The 20,954-nt window shown below is 49.2% G+C and overlaps 1 protein-coding gene across 1 annotated transcript in view; it reads left to right on the top strand.

The window, feature by feature from the left end:
- The window catches only part of BSN (bassoon presynaptic cytomatrix protein), a 211,731-nt gene that overhangs the window by 178,550 nt on the left and 12,227 nt on the right, over window positions 1-20,954 (top strand). The window contains exons 6-7 of the mRNA XM_075006018.1: window positions 16,459-18,619; window positions 18,946-19,760. Of these exons, the coding sequence (XP_074862119.1) occupies window positions 16,459-18,619; window positions 18,946-19,760 (2,976 nt within the window). The remainder of the gene's footprint in view (window positions 1-16,458; window positions 18,620-18,945; window positions 19,761-20,954) is intronic.

Here is a 20,954-nt window from a genome sequence, read left to right as displayed (position 1 = left end):
ACCCCTTCTGCAGATACTCCCCTAGGAGGGATTCACCTGCCAGGTATTGATCGCGGGCCCCTTCTACTGCGGGCTGCACCTCTCCCCACTTATCACCAACAACAATGTTGCCTCTGTCACTGCAATCTCCATCACCTCAGCGACTGAAATCGGATGTCGCACTGGCATCGGATACAGAGGAACATGGGCCTCCCGTATTTCGTAAGGACCGGTCCTTTTCATCACCTGACGAAGCCATTATCCCTGGGGACGTTCCCTCCCCCCACCCCCAATGATTTTAAGCATTTCAATGATCTTTTCGAAAGAGTGGCTATCAGCCAGGGTGTTCTGCTGACTGAAGTGCAGGAAAAGTGACGTAGGCTTCTAGAGAACTTAAAACCACCTCGTTCTTCCAGACTAGCCATCTTCATGGAAGATGACATCATGGAGGTGGCCAATGATACATGGCAGACCATTGCCTCGATTCCACCTACCAGCAAGAGGCTCAACAAAAAGTACTTTGTCCCTCCTAAGGGAATGGAGTTCTTGTTCATACATTTACAGCCCAACTAATGGGTGCTGGATGCTGCATTACATAGGTCATGCACACCGCAGTTCAGGGGGACAACATCAGACAAAGAAGCCAAATGCTTAGATATCTTTGCCAAGATCTATACTCCTCGGCGACCTTGCTTCTCCACATAGCAAACTATGCAGCCCTGCTCTCCAATCATGATTTCAACAACTACACTAAGTTGATGCCCCGTTTAGACCATCTACCTGAGTCTAAGAGACCGCTTCTGAAGTCACTAGTAAAGGAGGGCTATACCACAGCCAGGACAGCAGTTCTGCTGGCCCTGCATGCAACGGATACGGCGGCAAGGGCCACAACCACCACCTTAGTAGTGCCGTGGGCTTCATACTTGCAAGTTTCTACCATACTCAAAGAGCTACAGATGAAAGTCAAAGATCTACCCTTTGATAAAAAGAAGTTGTTTGCTGAGAACACAGATGTGGTCCTCCACTCTAGTAAGGACTCGTGAATGGCATTATGTACTCTGGGAAAGTATACCCCTCCTTTCTTTTTGTTGGATTTCATTGTCTTGTCTATAGCCCAGTTCTCTAATTTATCAAGAGGCCTCTGAAGTTTAGCTCTATCCTCCAAAAGTGTTGGCAACCCCTGTCCACTCTCTTTGTGTCATCTGCAAATTTGATCAGTATGCTTTCTGTTCCTACATTCAGATTAGTAAAAGTGTTAAACACCAAAACTAAAACAGATCCCTGTGGAACCCCACCTGAGACCTTCCTCCAACCTTATCCTATTCCATTAACAGCAACTCTTTATGGCTGCGTCTACACGTGCACGCTACTTCGAAGTAGCGGCGCCAACTTCGAAATAGCGCCCGTCATGGCTACATGTGTTGGGCGCTATTTCGAAGTTGAAATCGACGTTAGGCGGCGAGACGTCGAAGTCGCTAACCCCATGAGGGGATGGGAATAGCGCCCTACTTCGAAGTTGAACGTCGAAGTAGGGCACGTGTAGACGATCCACATCCCGCAACATTGAAATAGCGGGGTCCGCCATGGCGGCCATCAGCTGAGGGGTTGGGAGACGCTTTCTCTCCAGCCCCTGCGGGGCTCTATGGTCACCGTGTGCAGCAGCCCTTAGCCCAGGGCTTCTGGCTGCTGCTGCTGCAGCTGGGGATCCATGCTGCATGCACAGGGTCTGCAACCAGTTGTCGGCTCTGTGGATCTTGTGTTGTTTAGTGCAAGTGTGTCTGGGAGGGGCCCTTTAAGGGAGCAGCTTGTTGTTGAGTCTGCCCTGTGACCCTGTCTGCAGCTGTTCCTGGCACCCTTATTTCGATGTGTGCTACTTTGGTGTGTAGACATTCCCTCGCAGTGCCTATTTCGATGTGGTGCTGCCCAACGTTGAAGTTGAACATCGACGTTGCCAGCCCTGGAGGACGTGTAGACGTTATTCATCGAAATAGACTATTTCGATGTAGCGTGCACGTGTAGACGTAGCCTATTTGTGGTTATTAACCAAATTTGTATCTGCTTCATGGTAGTTCTGCCAGACCTGCATTTCTCCAGCTTACTTAACATAGTGTCGTATGGGACTCTGTGGAAAAACCTTACTGAAATCCAGGGTTATCATGTCCACTGCATTCTTCCATCCATCAAATCAGTTACCCTGTCCAAGAAGGAAATCAAGCTGGGTTGGCATGATTTGTTCTTGTAAATCCTTTTGTCTGCTAGTGATCACCCCTTCATCCTCCAGGGATTCACACAAGGAATGCTTTGTCCATTGCCTTAGTAGCTTCCCAGGTGTTGGAAGTCAAGCCCGTTTGTCTACAGTTCCCATGTTTACCCTTTTTTCCCTTTTAAAGATAGTCACTTCATTAGCCCTTTACCACTCTTCTGGGACCTCTCCTTATCAGGCTAAAGCCTAGTTCTCTGGGACCCACTAAAGCAACTGTATACACTGGGGGAAGCCATGGCTGCTGGAATCCAGGTGCAGCCTAGAGGAGCCAGGAGGAGCATTCTTGGTAGAAGGAACTCAACCACAGGAAATCATTGCCCAGTAAAGAACAGTCACCTGGATCCTGCACAGACTAATGGCCTGTGGTCTTCAGACCCTGAGTAACATAATGATGGTTGCCTTGGAAATGCTGAGAGCAAGTGTTCTTCCTCAGTGATAATGCCACCATCTCATCGGGAGCACAGCCCACCACTCCTTTCAGAATTCTTCCCAGCTATCCTATTCTTTCACATCTGGTTTATCTTCCTTATGCTCACTGCTAAGTCTGCATAATGCCACACCTCTCTCCTTGGGCCCAAGCCCATACGTCTCCCTTCTTTCATTTTGTGCACCATCTTGAGTAGGGGACAGATACTGCGTCCTGTAAGCCAAGCCCTCCCACCCCTGCAGATTCCCTTCTGCCTTCTTGTGTAGAACCAGAACCTCCTCACCCTACAGCATTCTGTGCTTGTGCACTAAGCACCCTTTTGATGGCAGTCTCCTTGGGGCAGGGTCCCTGATTGTCAGTGTGCGTTATGATGTGGCGTTTAATTAATCGGCACATTGAATGTCCAGTTTACTTTCTGTGCCCTGAGGAATCCTAAGTGAAGGAGAAGTAAGGTTCTTCCCTGTCATATTCAGTTAAGAGCTCTGATGCTGATGACAGTGCCTGCCTTCTTCTGTCCACTCACCAAAAACTATTGGCTGCGCTGTTGGAATTCAACTCTTGGTTGGGCATCAGCTCAGTGCACACTGGAGACACATCTTGAACAGTTGGCTTGGCAGGCACCTGCACCAAGTGCACCATGAACCAAATGCACTGGCTTCTGTGGGAGCTCAGCATGTCAGAAAACCATGTAATTTCCTTGGGGGCCTGTAGCGTCACGGACTAGGTCCTGAGGCCACTTTGCTTAAGGTTTTGTGGACCTGTCACACGCCACCCCAGAAAAAAGGCAGTAGAGAGGTCCTCCAAGCAGGCTAATGTAGCTGCTGGAGAAGCAGCCAATCAGGGGTCAGGAAGGCTGTATAAAAGGAGCTCCAGAACAGAGCAGCAGTTAGGTCCTGTGTGCAGTTCTGTGAGTGAAGACTTGGCGACTGGAAGAGTAGCAGTGCCCCTGACAGCTGTGTGTGAAGACCTGATGACAAACAAGACGAGCCGTGAGGTAAGGGCAAGGATGGCACAGGATTTCAAGGAAGTGGCCCAGGGAATTAGAGTAGCAATGGAATGGACACAGCAGACCTCTGCTATCTACCGGGTCCCTGGGCTGTGGCCCAGAGTAGTGGGCAGGACTGCATCCCCTCTCAATCCCCATTAGCCACTGGGGGAAATGGACTGAATTTTGAGGCATCTTCTGAGGGGAAATGGAGTAGGGTGACCCAAGCAAAGGGCTGGACCTGGAAGGGCCCTGGGAGGATGAAAATGTTGCCTCTGGGAAAGAAGGTCTGGGGTACTGCTGTGTCAGAGTGGGAACAAACAGTTATTACAGAGGGCACTGAGAGAGACCCTGTTGGGCTGGTACCCCAGAATGTGTGCGTTTGTTTTGTACACAGTCTGTGTGTGGGATTCAGCTGTAGGGCTGAGTCACCAAAGAGCCTGTGCGAGCAGAGACGGTGCAGGCATCACGCTTGGCCAGCATGCACTTGTGAGATGTGAGTGCAGCCCCGTTAAAGGGCCTGAATGTTAAGTTGGGAGCCTAACTTTGGGCTTCTGATTTTGGAAATGTCAAAGAATAAATTTTGGGGTAGTTTCTTCATGGCAATAGGATCTATTATTTCCACCCCAACCCATCTGAGGAAGCAGGTTTTACTCACGAAAGCTCATGACCTAATAAATTTGTTAGTCTCTCGAATGCCACAGGACTACTTGTTGTTTTTGAAGTTACCGACTAGCATGACTACCATTTCATTGTTTTTTTTTTATTTTATTTTCCATCTCTTGGTTATATATTCGTCATGCCATTTCACTTTCAGCACTGTTTCCAGATCTGAAGAAGTGGATCTGTCCCATGAAAGCTCATCACCTAATATGTTATTTTGTTAGTCTTTAAAGTGCAACATGACTGCTTTTTTGTTTTATGAAGAGGTGGACTAACATGGCTACCTCTCTGTTGCTACCCTCTGAGTCTCTCTCCCTGGTGAGCAGCTTCTTCTTGATGAAGTGAGATTTTGTTTGCTGGTGATCTCACACACTTCATCCTCTTTACAGCACTGTGTTTGGGACATCACTCTGGTGAGGAAAATATCATGCAGACGAAATGTGCTGTAACGCACATACAGCCAATTGCTTTTCGTGCTTTCCATTTGGCTACAGTAATGTTACTCTTCCACTTCCTGGCATGGATTCTTTGCAGCATTCGTTGTGCTGTGTTATGACCTCTCTCCAGGAGACTGTCTCCAGACAGCACACCAAGAATTGCATGTTCATTAGTGTTCCAACAACAAATATTTGAAAAGGTTGGCTTCACATGGCAGCGTGAACTCAAACACATACTTGCATTCTGAGCAATCCTTTCATCCCAACTGAGCAGCTGGGAGCTGGAAGACATTTGGCTGATTTCATTACTTGTTGAGAAATGTAATTATTCTTCTCAGGAGGATGTGCAGGTGAGGGAATTCTATGCCAAACAAAAATAAAATTAAATTAAAAAATCTGCACAAAATATTTTAGAATTCTGCAAAATTCTCCCAAGTTTGGTTTGTCAATAACTAAGTGTGGAGATTCCAGCCTGGAAGTGGAGAGCAGTGTTCTGTGTAAGCTGAGCACTTGTGCAGCCACCAAGGAGAGATTCAGGAGTTGCCCAACTGATCAGCAGAGCACCCACAGCCACCCACCATGGACAGCATGTGCTCTGTTGGTGGTGCACATCCATACATGCGTTGGTGTATATAACAAAATTTATTCTTCTTCAGGTGTCCCTGTGTGTGCTCCCCCTTAGGTGTCAGGCTTGTCCTGGCGCTGCAGCTTGGAAATTGTGATAGCTGTTTTCAGCCAGACAGCTCATGCACAGGCACTGATGCACTGTTCCACACCCTTTCTATCAAGTGCACGGTCCAGACTCAGCCAGTTCCTCTCAACCACCAGTGGCTGCAGATGGAGCTTCTTCCTTCTCCTCAGCCTTGACCGTTATTCATCTTCTTTCTCCCTTCTTCAGGTTTGTTACCTGGAATAGAGGCTTTTACAGTTAATAGTTAGAGTTTGAAGTTTAAAGCTTTTCAGTTGAAGTTTTAAGTTTTCAAGTTGCTTGTTATCCAAGTCAGTGGCTATTACTAGTTAAGCTTTGTTGACAACTCCTGCGGAGCAAACGGACTCCTTATCTCTGTTTAGTAACAGAGAGAAAGCTGTGCTAGTCTGTATACTATGAAAACAAAAAAGCAGTCCAGTAGCACTTTAAAGACTAATAAATTATTTTGTTAGTCTTTAAAGTACTACTGCATTGCTTTTTTTGTTTTTATCTCTATTTAAGTGACTTTAATTTACGTCTTAAAGAGACTGTGATAACTATGCCCTCACAGCCAGTTTTAAGAAACGCAACACTTGCCTCGAGGGAATGCCTGCCCGGGATGGCCATTCTAAATGCATCCGGTGTTTTGGAGAAGGGCACATTCCACAGAAGTGCCGGCATTGTTCAAAGTTTACCTCATGGGTCCGGAGGAACAGGGAAATGTGGCTGCACATGATGCTGTTCAACAAGACCCTCCAGCCTTAGAATCATAGAATCATAGAACACTAGGACCGGAAGGGGCCTCGAGAGGCCATCGAGTCCAGTCCCCTGCCCTGACGGCAGGACCGACCACTATCTACACCATCCCTGATAGACATCTATCTAATCTGTTGTTAAATATCTCCAGCGAGGGAGATTCCACAACCTCCCTTGGCAACTTATTCCAGTACTTGACCACCCTGACAGTTAGGAACTTTTTCCTAATGTCCAACCTAAACTTCCCTTGCTGCAGTTTAAGTCCATTGCCTCTTGTTCTCTCCTCAGAGGCCAAGAAGAACAAGTTTTCTCCCTCCTCCTTATGACACCCTTTAAGATATCTGAAAACCGCTATCATGTCCCCCCTCAATCTTCTTTTTTCCAAGCTAAACAAGAGAGTCAGCACAAGCGCAGAGCATTCTCCTCTGAAGCTGCTGCGCACAAGCATCCAAGAGCCTCCCTGACTCAGTCGTTGCCTAGTTTACCCAGAGGGACAATGAATGAGGCTGAAAGCTCTGCTGAAACAGTCTCTGGCGCATCTAAAAAGGCCAAGACCAAGAAAATGATTGTGCCAACGGCACTGGCGCACGAAAAGGAACTGAGTGGTAGATTGGTTCCAGACTGCCCAAAGGTGGCACTGACAGTTTCTGTACAACAGCATTCGGTGTCGATGGCCCTGAGTCCAGTGGCACCAGAGGCCCCGGCACTGATGAAGGCACCGACTCCTGCAGCACTGACTGTCCCACAGTCTACTAAGGACTTGACTAAAGCTGCAGATTAAGACCCTAACCACACCAAGACTAAGTCCAGATCAAAGCACAGGTGCCCTCCTGAGCCTTTACCACACTGCTCGTTGTCATTGCCTGTTTCTGTTACCTTGCAGATATCTCCAGGACAGTAGTCGATTCCATCACCGTTTCTGCGTCCCTTGTCGCCTTATCACAGATCGAGATCACCTTCACCATTTTTAAAACCACGATCTCTTTCTTTATATGAGGTTGAATCACAGAGGCACCTGGGTAGCCACCCCTCTGTATTACCACCTCCTTCATCCAGGTGCTCACAATCTTATTCCTTACACAGGCATGGTTATAGGTACCATTCTCCATACAAATGCTACTTGCCTGTGAGGCATCATCACCATCCTTGCTGTGCTAGATCCTGGTACTATGAGACGTATGTCTCGTTCTCGACAATATTGTATGAGTGACAGGAGTCACCAGAAAGATACTCCATGGCATCCTGGTCTCCCAGTCCGTCTCCAGTAGCTCTGCCATTATCGGAGCCTCAGCCTCCATCTCCTCCCCATCAGTCTGGGGAAGAAGAGGCCTGTTTTTCAGACACTGACACCTCTCCTAGGCCATCTTCACCAATTGATCTTTCTTCATGTTTACCTGACAAGGCTGTTGTTCCTGGTGATACATCTCACCCCAATGATCGCAGGGAGTTTCAGGACTTCTTCTGCAGAGTGGCCAGTACACAAAGTGTTAAGCTGGCAGAAATGCAAGAGAGGAAACAAGGGCTGTTAAAGAACCTGAAGCCCCCAGTTGCCATCCCCTTGGGTGAGGCCATTGTGGAAGCAGCTGACAACATATGGCAGATGCCAGCCTCCACTCCTGGCACCAAAAAAAGAGTGGATAAGAAATACGTTGTCCCTTCCATGGGTACAGAGTACTCATTCACCCGCCCCCAGCCAAATTCACTGGTTGTGGAGTCTACTCAGCAGAGAGCTAAAGCACCGCAGTACAAGCCCACCGACAGGGACTCTAAGCGTCTTGATCTTTTTGGTCAAAAGATTTATTCCTCTTCCATGCTACTGCTACGAATGGCCAATTATGCCGTGCATTTGTCGAAGCACAACTTTGACAATTACTCCAAGCTAACATAGTTAATGGAGTACTTACCAGACTCTAAGCAGCCATTGCTGAAAGCTATCATCCAGGAAGGCTGTGCTGCTTCCAGGACCATCATCCAGATTGCCCTTGATGTGGCTGATATGGCAGCTTGAGCTATGGCTATAGTTATGATGAAGGCATCTTGGCTTCAAACTTTGGGTGTCTCCAAGGAGCTCCAGAGAAAAGTGGAGGACTTGCCCTTTGACAGGCAAAAACTTTTTTTGCCGAATCTATGAATACGGTGCTGAAGTCCAGCAAGGACTCCTGCACTACCTTCAGAACTCTGGGTACGTACATGCCACCATTTGGGCGCAGACAGTTCGGCCTGTATCAAAGAAGGTACTCCCAGCTGTTCCAAAGACAGTACCAACTGAGGCAATATGATCAGTCCAGGCCTCCTCAGAGACCGCCGAGGCATAGGAACAACCAGCCTCAGGGCCAACAGCAGCAGCAAGTGAGACAACATGTTTGACGGTGTCATTGAGAGCTGCATCCTTATCAATGCGATAGTTGCGTGTCCTCCCCTGAAGTTGTTCCAGCACCGCTTGCGACCATACCTCGATCAGTGGTCCAGAGTAACAACAGATGGGTGTTGGAAATAGTGTATTTGGGGTACATCATCCCTCTTCAAACCATCCCACCCACCACCCTACCTACTCTGTCCCTCTTCAGGGATCCCTCTCATGAGACTATTCTTCAGCAAGAGGTGGATCATCTCCTTGCCATAGGGGCAGTGGAACCAGTTCTAGACGAGTTCAGAGGGAGAGGCTTCTATTCCTGATACTTCCTCTCCCAAAAGAAATCTGAGGGTTGGAGGCCCATTCTCGACCTTCAAACTTTGAATTGCCACTTCCGAAAACAATGTTTCAAAATGGTGACGTTGACCACCATAATTCCTGCACTAGATCACTGGATTGGTTTGCGGCTCTTGACCTACAAGACTCCTACTTTCATATAACGATCCATCCTGCTCGCAGGCAATTTCTATGGTTTGTGGTGGGTGAGGAACATTTCCAGTACTGGGTCCTACCCTTAGGCCTTGCCACAGCTCCCAGGGTATTCTCCAAGACCCTCACAGTGTTTGCAGTGCACCTCCGACAACTAGACGTCATCATCTTCCCAAACCTGGATGATTGTCTTATAAAGGGGCATCTCGGACAGAAGTTGACACTATGGTATAGGTTATGAAGGCCACCTTCTTCTTGTTGGGCCTCATCATAAACAAACAGAAATCGACCCTGGAGCCCACTCAAAACTTAGAGTTTATCGGTGTGACACTAGACTCCATCACAGCTTGAGCATACCTTCCACTGCAGCGTTATCGTACTATTCAAGACGTCGTCCACATGAGCTCTAAGAGCCTGAAGTTGCAGATTATAACTTGCTTGCCACTCATGGGGCACATGGCTGCCACTACTTACGTTGTTCAAAATCCATGCCTGCAGTTTCGATGCATCCAGCATTGAATAGCGATCATATACAGACCCACAAATCATGATCTTCACAAATGGGTCATGTTGCCAAACAACGTCCTCCAATCCTTGCGGTGGTGGACGATACCACACAATCTACTTGCAGGTGTCCCATTTCATTGGCTACAGATGACCATATTCATAATGATGGACACTTCCCTACTGGGGTGGGGAGCCCACCTCAACGGCCAGTCTGTACAAGGCTGGTGGTTTACCACAGAGGCGTCTCTCCATGTAAACCTGTTGGAGCTCAGAGCAGTGTGCAACGTTTGCAGACACTTTCTGCCATGCATTCATGGCATGCCTGTACAGGTACTTACAGACAACATGGCTATAATGTATGACATCAATCGCTAAGGAGGAGCACACTCCCAGTCTCTTTGTGCAGAGGTGCTTCACCCATGGAACTGGTGCATTCGGAACAACATAATGCTGCGAGCTTCATACTTACCCAGCGTCAACAATATGGAAACAGATGCCTCGAGCAGACGCTTCTTGCCTCGCGCTAGACCAGGAATGAGAGATGCGCCATGACATTCTTCTCTGTGCCCCACCAATGGAGAATCCCAGTCATACACTTATTTGCTATCCATCTGAATCATCAATGCAAGTGATATTGCTCCAGAGCAGGTCTGGGACCGAACGCCTTGGGTGATGCATTCTTAATGAGTTGGAGGGGTCTGCTACTGTACGTGTTTCCCCCGACAGTGCTAATTCCCAGAGTGCTGGAGAAAGTCAACAGGGATGGAGCCAAGCTCATACTGATATCACCTGTATGGGCACGACAGCACTGATTCCCTGTCCTGCGCAGGATGTCGTTTCACATGCTGCAGTTCCTACCTTGTTCCATAGATCTATTGACTCAGAATCAAGGGGAGATCATGCACACTTAACCTCATGGCCTGGCTTATTGCTGGTTTGACAGCGCTGAGGACCTCGGCTCGGATCAAGTAAAAGTGGTCCTCCTGCAGAGCAGGCGACAAAATACAATAAGACTTACTTTTCTAAGTGGAAGTAATTCACGATCTGGTGCTCCTCCAGGCAGCTGTCTCCGAGTGAAGCATAGATCCAATCTATTCTGGAATACTTGCTGGATCTAAAACAGCAAGGTTTAGCATTGGCATCTTTGAAAGTGCACCTGGCTGCCATATCAGCATTCAGGCACACAATTGATGGCACATCAGTCTTTGCTCACCCAATTACAGCATGTTTCCTTAAAAGGCTGGCTGACCTGTACTCAATGAGGCGGCCTGTTGCGCCCCCCATGGAGTTTGAACTCGGTCCTACAGACACTGATGAGAGGCCCATTTGAGCCTATGGACACGGCCCCGCTCAGATTGTTGTTAAAGACTGCATTCCTCCTGGCGATTACATCTGCCCGAAGGGTGAGCGAACTGTCTGCCCTCATGGCAACCCTACCATATACAATTTTTAACAAAGATGGGGTGATACTCAGATTACATCCCTGATTCCTCCCCAGGATCGCCTTGGAATTCCACATTAACGAGCCAATAGTGCTGCTTGTATTTTATCCTAAACCTCATGCCTCAGCACGAGGTGCAATTGTGCTCATTGGATGTTAGAAGGGCTCTAGTCTTCTACACCGACAGACCCAAACCCTTTCGGAGGACCGAGAGAGAGGCTGATGCTATCTGTAGCCTGTCACTCTATAGGTGAAGTGATATCTTCTCAGAGATTATCTAACCTTATCACGTCCTGCAACGTGACATGCTACTCCTTGCAGGACGTGTCCTTACTGTGCCAACCGAGGGCACACTTCACCAGAGTGACGGCAGTGTTGCCGGCATTCTTCAGAGGAGTCCCCCTTCGCGACATCTGCAGGGTGGCGACCTGGGCATCCTACGACCCATTCGTCAGGCACTACACCATCTACTGACAGGTGACTGAGGGATACCTCTTTGTGCACAGTGGTCCTGTCTATCCTGGACAAGACTTGAATCTGGTACCCACCTCCTTGTTTATTCGGGGTGGGGAGTACTGCTACTCAGTCACCTAAGATGGAGCACCCACGGGGACACCTGAAGAAGAAAAAGAAGTTACTCACCTTTCTGCAGTGATGATGATTCTTTGAGATGTGTCCCTGTGGGTGCTCCACCACCCAGCCTTCCTACCCACGTCGGGTTCTTCTCTGTGTTTTTCTGTTTCAGATTCGAAGCAGTTTTAAGGAACTGGCTGAGTCTGGACCATGCATGTGATAGAAAGAGCACAAAATGGTGTGTCAGAACCTGTTCATGCGCGGTCCAGCTGAAAACAGCTACCAAGATCTCTGAGCTGCAGTGTCAGGGCAAGCCTGACACCTAAGGTGGAGCACCCACAAGGACACATCTCGAAGAATCATCATTACTGCGTGAAGGCGAGTAACTTCTTTTTCTACCCATAGATGGAAAAAAATTAGGGGGAACCCTGATGGAGAGTACAGGCCACTGACTGCATTGAGGTGTGAGATCCCCCTGCAGCCTCCCTTCCTCCTCCCAAGACACAGACTGAGCAGTGAGGCTGTAGCCATCACTCACGCAGCACAAGAACTGCTTGCCCCTGAAGCACTCTGGGACTCTGCCCCTCCATGCCAGACACACCATGTATGGGGCAGGCAGGATTAAGTGTGGAGGAGCTTAGTGGAGGGGGATCTGTGCAGGGAAGCTTAGGTGCAGGCAGCTCACTGGGGAGAAGTCCAGATGCAGGGGAGATCTGTATACAGAAGCTTGTGGGGTTAAGTTACAAAGGCTAAAAAATAAGGGTGTTGTCATGATAGGGGTCTACTGCAGGCCAGGTAGATGAGGTGGATAACACTTTTTCTAAACAATTGACAAAATTATCCAAAACACAGGACTTGGTGGTGATGGGGGATTTCAGCTATCCAGACGTATGTTGGGAAACTAACACAGCAAGGCACAGAATACCCAGAAAGTTTTTGGACTGCATGGATGACAATTTTTTTATTTCAGAAGGTGGAAAAAGCCACTATGGGGTAAGCAGTTCTAGATGTGATTTTAGCACATAGGGAGGAGCTCATTGAGAATTAGAAAGTGGAAGGTAGCTTGGGAGAAAGTGACCATAACATCATAGAGTTTGGCTACGTCTACACGTGCACCCAACTTCGAAATAGCTTATTTCGATGTTGTGACATCGAAATAGGCTATTTCGATGAATAACGTCTACACGTCCTCCAGGGCTGGCAACATCGATGTTCAACTTCGACGTTGCTCAGCCCAACATCGAAATAGGCACAGCGAGGGAACGTCTACACGCCAAAGTAGCACACATCGAAATAAGGGAGCCAGGCACAGCTGCAGACAGGGTCACGGGGCGGACTCAACAGCAAGTCGCTCCCTTAAAGGGCCCCTCCCAGACACACTTTCATTAAACAGTGCAAGATACACAGAGCCAACAACTAGTTGCAGACCCTGTATATGCAGCACGGACCCCCAGCTGCAGCAGCAGCAGCCAGAAGCCCTGGGCTAAGGGCTGCTGCCCACGGTGACCACAGAGCCCCGCAAGGGCTGGAGAGAGAGTATCTCTCAACCCCCCAGCTGATGGCCGCCATGGAGGACCCCGCTATTTCGATGTTGCGGGACGCGGATCGTCTACACGTCCCTACTTCGATGTTGAACGTCGAAGTAGGGCGCTATTCCCATCCGCTCATGGGGTTAGCGACTTCGACGTCTCGCCGCCTAACGTCGATTTCAACTTCGAAATAGCGCCCAACACGTGTAGACGTGACGGGCGCTATTTCGAAGTTACTGCCGCTACTTCGAAGTAGCGTGCACGTGTAGACGCAGCCTTTGAGTCCAAGCACTATCACCTGACAGGAATAAGGGGATTTCGAAATGTGCAGCACTTTCGAAGTGCTGTGGCTGGCAGCATGCTAAGGAGGCACTGAATATTCATTTCAGCGCCTCATTAATATTTGTCGATTTGGGTATTAGCATGGCCATTTTGAAGTTTTGGCCAAGTATAGCCACAGCCTAGGAGTGGTTGGTATTCTCACTGGCCTTCTGCGTCACAAGCTTGACCTTGGCCTTTGTTGTTCAGCCAGTTTAAGCTGTGGCTTCTTGGAGTCCATCTCTCCGAAAGGCAGAGATAAGATTTAAGGGTGTGAACCTCAGGGCAGATTTTCCAGGTTATTTTGCAATGCAAATAGATCACCTAAAATTCCAGGTTGGCTCATAAAATGTTTCTGAGCCATAAAAAAGTGCCTTTTGGTTAGTGTCTCTGTTCCCATCGTGAACTTTTATAGAGCTGTGTGTTGAATAGCCTCCTTTCAATTCTGGAGCGTGTTTAACATACATCTCTGTATTGTAATTTAACTGCCAGAGCCTTCTCAGGGGCCTTCTCATTGGACCCTAGAAAGGTTTGCCACCCCAGCAGCTACCCTCAAGTGCAGTAGGCGACTATGTCACAGAGCTATGCTTATCCCACAGGAGAAGATGTTTCTTGTGCATCCCACAAGCTACAAATGCCCATTATGGCTTAATGCTTTAAAAATTCAGAACCAGTTTGGACTATTTCTGTTCTGGTTTAGTTTGGGGGAAACAGTAAAGGTGACTCATTTTCTCTCATTGCTGGTGTACTCATTTCCATATGCACAGTGATAGTGCATCAGATATACACTCTGCAGTACAGACAACCTACATATCAATCAAAAGGCCCATAACCATAGGGTGATAGGTAACAACATGGATTTGTCAAGAATAAATCACATGAAACCAAGCTGGTAGCTTTTTTTGATAGGATAACAAACCTTGTGGATAAAGAGGAAATGGTGGATGGTGGTATACTTGGACTTTAGTAAGGCATATGATACAATATCAGATGACCTTATCAGTAAACTAGGAAATACAGCCTAGGTGAGGCTGTTATCAGTTGGGTCCCTAACTGGTTGGATAACCATTCACAGGGAGTAGTTGTTAGTGGTTCAATCATGCTGAAGCAAGTGGGGTTCCACAGGCATCAAATCTGGGGCCAGTTCTGTTAAATGTCTTCATCAATGTTTTAGATATTGGCATAGAGAATAGTACGCTTATCAAGTTTGCGGATGATACGAAGCTGGGAGGGGTTGCAAGGGCTTTGGATTACAGGGTCAGAATTCAAAATGATCTGGACAAAGTGGAGAAATGGGCTGAGGCAAAGAGGATGAAATTCAATAAGGACAAATGCACAGGACAGTACTTAGGGAGGAGCAATCAGTTTCACTCTTACAAAATGGGAAGTGGTACCCTGGGATGGAGTACAGCGGAAAGAGATCTAGGGGTCATAGTGGACCGCAAGCTAAGTATAAGTTAACAGTGTGATGCTGTTGCAAAAAAAGCAAACATGATTCTGGGATGTATTAATAGGTGTATTGTGAGCAAAACACAAGAAGTAATTCTTCCGCTCTACACTGTTGAGGCCTCAGTTGGCATACTGTGTCCAGTTCTGGGACCCACATTTTAGGAAGGCTATGGAGAAATTGAAGAGAGTCCAGGGAAGAGCAACTAAAATGATTCAAAGTCTAGAATATATGACCTAAGAGAGAAAATTCAAATAACTGGGTTTGTTTAGTTTAGAAAAAAAGAAGACTGAGAAGGGGACATGATAGCAGCTTTCAAGTACCTAAAATGGGGTTACAAGGAAGAAGGGGGGAAAAGTTATGCTCCTTAGCCTCTGATGATATGCCAAGAAGCAATGGTAGGGTGACCATATCTCCCTGTTCCAAATATGGGCCAGGGAAATATGGTGGGGGGGGTGGCTTCCCCCAGCTCCACCAAGCCCTGGGGAGCCAGGAAGGAGGTGGGAGCCCTGGGGAAGTGGCAGCCCCCAGCACTTACTGAGCCCTGGGTAAGCAGGAGCCACCGGCCTTCCCCCAGAGAACTGGGGAAGCGGCAGCTGCCCACGCTTCCCCTGCTTGCCCGAGGCTCAGGGAAGTGACTTCCACCAGCAGCTGCGCCTGCACAGCTTCTGGCAGAAAAGGTTAGTGGGAGGAGGGCCCAAATACAGGACATTGAGTCCCTTTTAAAAAATAAGTCAGGTGTCCTAATTATGGGACCGTTCTGCCCAATACAGGATGGATGGTCACCCTAAGGAATGGGCTTAAATTGCAGCAAGGGAGGTTTTAGGTTGGACGTTAGGAAAAATTTCCTAACTCTCAGGGTGGTTAAATACTGGAATGAATTGCCTGGGGTGGGTTGTAGAATCTCCATCACTGGAGATATTTAAAAACAGGTTGGACAAATATCTAAGAGGAATGATACAGATGGTGCTTGGTCCTGCTGTGAGGGCAGGGGACTGGACTTCATAACTTGCCGAGATCCCTTCCAGTTCTGGTATTCTATAATTCTATGGCCAACACCAGCATTCCTCCAAGCCAATAGCTCTACAGGCTCCCCCGGTTAAGGCACCAGTTTCACAGTTAATGGTGTGCAAGGCATTGATGTAACCAGCACTATGTATGACCACCCCTGACTGCTGCTGAGTGATGTGCACATGGCTTTTTGGTGTGTACTCAGGTGAGACTCCACCCACCCCAACCTTCAGGGTTGTCTTTAATTGCCTTACTTACTCTGCTACACAGCCATGATCACCAGGCAACTGTTCATTTCCTTTTGTGAGAAGCAGAAGATAACGAGTCAGGCTTCTTGGAGTCTATTTCCAGTACCTCACTCTGTGATATTTGTCAGGGTATAGCCTGTTCCCATACCTCAGTTTTCCCATTTCTCCACTGATTGCAATAATCACATGGGGATATGCAAAGGCTCAAGAACTACATGTTTAAGCACTTTGATAGCTCTGCTGTGAGACACAGTGGCAGTGGAGTTGAGGCCTTGCCACAGCATTTCCCCAGGGGTTGCAGTACTCCATGTCTAGGACTAATGCCTGTTTCCACTGTTTTCTAGGTCTCCACTTTGCAGTCAAATACTCTGATGCGGAAGGTGAAGAGGACCCTGCCCAGCCCCCCTCCAGAGGAAGCTCACCTGCCTCTGGTCAGCCAAGCCCACTCCCAACTGTACTTGCCCAACTTCATGCAGAAAGGGGTAGGAGGGCAGGCTGCTCCAGTAACCAAAGCCAGCCTTCTCAGAGACATTGACCGTGACCTGAAGCTGGTGGAGCATGAGTCTACAAAGCTGCGGAAGAAGCAAGCAGAGCTGGATGAGGAAGAGAAAGAGATTGATGCCAAGCTGAAGTATTTGGAGTTGGGCATTACTCAGAGGAAGGAGTCTCTGCTGAAGGAGAGGGGAGGGCGGGATTATCCCTATCTGAGGTGCCTGGGTGAGAACCGGGACTACATGTCTGACAGTGAGCTGAATAATTTACGCCTCTCTAGCTACGAGAGCAGCAGTATACTCAGCCGGCCCAGCACTGCCCCGACTAACCACTATGCTGACTTCTCTAGCACACAGTACACATTGGCCTCCTCCTTTTCTCCCTTTCCCTACCCAACAGCCCCACCAGGCCCTGACACCTTCCAGCAAACACGGCTCCAGCCTCCCCACTACCCCGTGGTCAGCAGTGGTACATCTCAGAATGATTTCCAGGCTGGCCAACTCCCCACCTTGCCCTCTGAAGGTGTATATCAGACACATGGCTTCCCTTCCAGCACCAGTTACCAGAGTCATCAGGGCTTCCGGCCGCCTCATCACTACCAACCTCAGGCCATGTATTCCAGCCAGCCGCCCTCACAGCCGGCAGAGAACACCCTTTTCCAAACACAGGTGGACACACATGCCATACACCAGAAGCCACGGCAGACATCACTAGCCGACTTGGAGCAAACGATCTCCTCCAATTATGAAGTGATTGGAAATTCCACAGTGGTGGTTGCCTCAGGGGCCACAGAAGTCACACACAGCCCCACGACAGTGACCAGCAGCTATGCCCAGCACAAGGCCCCAGAGCCCAGGCCAGCTGACCAGAGTAATGCCATGGAAAGCCCCTCTGCCAACTACTCTTCAGATTCTCTATACTCAAACCTGGAGCAGAACATTCCCCGCAACTATGTGATGATCGATGACATCAGTGAGCTGACCAAAGAGAGCACTGTGGCAGACAGCCACAAGGGGGAGGCAGCAGTGCAGAGCAGCAATGGCCGCCAATCCAAAGAGAAGGCAGAATTGGTGGAGACGGAAGGCTCCAGCAGAACCTGCTGTTATTCCAAAGCAGAGGAGGAGTCAGAGGAGGATGTGTATGATCAGCATAGTGCTGACCATCGGGGAAAGAACAACTACAACAGGGGTATGGAGAGCAATGGCAGGATGTCAGGCAGCTCCAGCAGCCCCTGCTCCTACTATGGGGATGATTATCGGCACTCTGCACGCCCAGACAAGCATGGCTCTGGTCTGGGGATGCAGAAACATTCCTCTAAAAACCTGGCCCCTGCTGTCATTTCCTCCAAACGCAGTAAACACAGGAAACAAGGCATGGAGCAAAAGATCTCCAAATTCTCCCCCATAGAAGAAGCCAAAGACGTGGAGTCGGACCTGGCCTCCTACACAGCGACTACATCTATCAGCAGCAGCAATGTGGCATCCCGGGCAAAGAAACTTCAGGATGAGATCACCTATGGCCTCAGAAAGAATGTTTATGAGCAGCAGAAATACTATGGCGTGTCCAGCAGGGATATGATGGAAGAGGATGATCGATCATACAGCACTGGAAGCAGATCTAGATCATCGGCTTATGGGACGGAGAAATCATTAAGCCGTGATGGCGGCAGCAGAAGCAAGTCCTATGAGAGAGAGAGCATGGAGAAGCCACAGAAGGGAAGCTCCAAGCCTTCTTCCCTTAGTGTGAGTCAGAGTCGTGGGCGGCCTCCAATTCGTACACAGACCTCTGAAGAGGAAAGTCCCATCAGCCCCTTAGGAAAGTCTGTGGGTGTGTCCCGCTCCTCTGGTGGACCTCTCCCTCAGTCCTCTGGGGACAGCTGTTCCCAGTTCTGCTCCAGCCACTCGTTGCCTGATGTGCAAGAACATACAAAAGATGTGCCAAGGAACCACTCTTACAAGCACGAAGAAGGTTACATCATGGATGATTCACACTGTGTTGTTTCAGACAGTGAAGGTAACAGTTACCTGTGGTGACATACCCTAGAGCATGCTCCTATGGTCATTTGCAAAGACAGTCTCACAGCCTGCATGTGCATACCATGTGCCTTTCTCCCTTGTTCCACTGCATGTTCCAGGTGTCTGGTGGTAGCATGTCAATGTTCAGTGCCTGCTGCACGTAATGATGTGGTGTATTTGTTGGGGGGGGGGAATCTATGACATGTCCCAGATGCATGTGATAAGCTGCTTGCCTTCGTTTATCTCATTGCATGGCTTCAGTGTGGGGTACACTCCTGTCTCGGGACCCGGAGACTGACTGTGTTCTGTGTTTGGTTTCTGAAGCCTATCATTTGGGTCAGGAAGAGACAGACTGGTTTGATAAGCCCAGGGAAGCTCGCTCAGAGCGGGTAAGGCACTACACTGGCCACTCCTCTCAGAAGCGACCTGTCAAACACACCTTTCATGATTATGATGAGCCTCCAGATGAGGACCTGTGGCAGCACAGTGACTATTCTCAGGCACGTCATTCCTCTTCCAAAGACCACCGGCACCATGGTGAGCCAGGAAGGCACTCAGCCTCTTCCCGCCACCCAAGTGACGATCAGCCCAGGAGGACATCCAAGCAGCATGCCCGAGACCAGGGCCGCCATGAAGCCCGCACGCACGTGCAGCCATCTGTTCAGAAGAAGGCCCAGCAGTCAGACACGAGAGCCCAGCCCGCTTTCCCCTCCAGCTCAGTGGAGTACTCGCAGCAGTCCCGGCAGCCAGCCAGCTACCAGCATACGTCAGAGTCCCTGAAATCCCAACGGCAGGTGTTGCATGGGCCATCGCCCCAACAGTTGAAAACAGAGCCTGTGCCACACCACCCGCAGCAGCAGCCACAAACAAGGCAGCAGCAATCCATGCAGCAGCAGCTGCCACCATCCAGGCAGCAGCAGCAGCCCTCAGCCAAACAGCCTCCACAACAGCAAGCAGGCCCTTCGCAGCAACTTCCTCAGCCACAGAAGGAGCAGCTGCAGCAAGCTAGGACACAGCAGCAGCTGGGGGCTCAAGGACTACCCACTTCTCGGCCACTGCAGCAACAGCCTGGCCTGTCTCAGGCTGGGAAGCCCCAGTCAACCCTCCCGGCACAACCAGGCAGTCACCAAGCAGGACTGGTAAGTGCATATGCTCTTTGGCCATTGGTTCTTCACTTACACAGCAGGAGCCTGGCAGATAGCTTGTCCTGCAGCAGTGGGGATGGCACCTGGGAACATCTTGTTGCACTGAAGATGGAAGGGGCAGGATGGCCTGCCGCATCTCCAGGCACAGACCATGCACTGAAACAACTTACCCTACTCCACAGTACCAAAACAGAGGATGCCATGCAGCGAGGAGAAGCTACTGCTCACATCCAGCTTATCATCTATTGTAACCGCCAGGTCCTTTTCTGCAGAACTGCTACCCACTTAGTCAGTCAGTCCTCACCTGCAGCAGTGTCTAATTTCAGAGGTTAGTCTTTAGCTCACACATAACAAACAGTCCTCAGAAGTGGGTTTTACCCACAAAAGCTTATGGCCTAATAAATTTGTTAGCTGCTAAGGTGCTACAGGATTGCTTGTTATTTGTGTAGCAGTGAATGGGATTCTTATGACCTAAGTGCAGTTTTGCTTCTTGAACCTGCCTAGGACGTGCTATAGCAAGAAAGGGATAAAATTACACTCAAGGCGGTGCCAGAGCTGAGCCTGTGCTGAGATCAGCACTAAGTGCAGGAATGAAGTCCCTCCGTTTCACTCTTTATCGCCTGACTTCAGGCTCCAGCTGCCCAGGCAAAGACACCCAGGGCTTTCCCCTTAGCCAGGACAAATCAGCTGCTGTACAGCACAATGAGCCAATGGAACCGGTAAGATCTGCCAGCTATTTCCATTGTCCAGCACAGCCAGCTGCCTCCTGGGCTCACCTGCTGGGTACCCAAACAGGCTGAGCGTGGAAGGCAGTGGAGGGAGACAAAAGTGGGAGAGCCAGGAAGAAGGGAATCGGAATACGAGGCTCAAGAAGGAGACCAGATGGGTGGAGACATGGGGTGGAAGCAAAGGTTTGGAGCAAGAGAGCCCCCAGACTGGTGCAGAGAATTCATTCTGCCCAGCTGCTGCCTCAGCCAGGCCCAACACTTTCTCCTTGAGGACATGCAGTGGAGGAAGTGGCTTCCTGGGTGGAGTTAGGTGTGGGTTGTGAGGGATGGCAGAGGCTGAGCCATTACCTTGGAGACTCAAGCTGGCTTGCAATGCAGGACTTTGTGTTGGGGAGGAGGTGTGGGGGCGGGGGTGTCAGACTGTGTTTTCCCAGGATGCCACCTGAATGTCACTGAGTTG

The sequence above is a fragment of the Carettochelys insculpta genome, chromosome 11 (genome assembly GCF_033958435.1).
Source record: "Carettochelys insculpta isolate YL-2023 chromosome 11, ASM3395843v1, whole genome shotgun sequence".
Taxonomy (NCBI): Eukaryota; Metazoa; Chordata; order Testudines; family Carettochelyidae; genus Carettochelys; species Carettochelys insculpta.
This window is presented reverse-complemented; position numbering and strand designations above follow the sequence as displayed.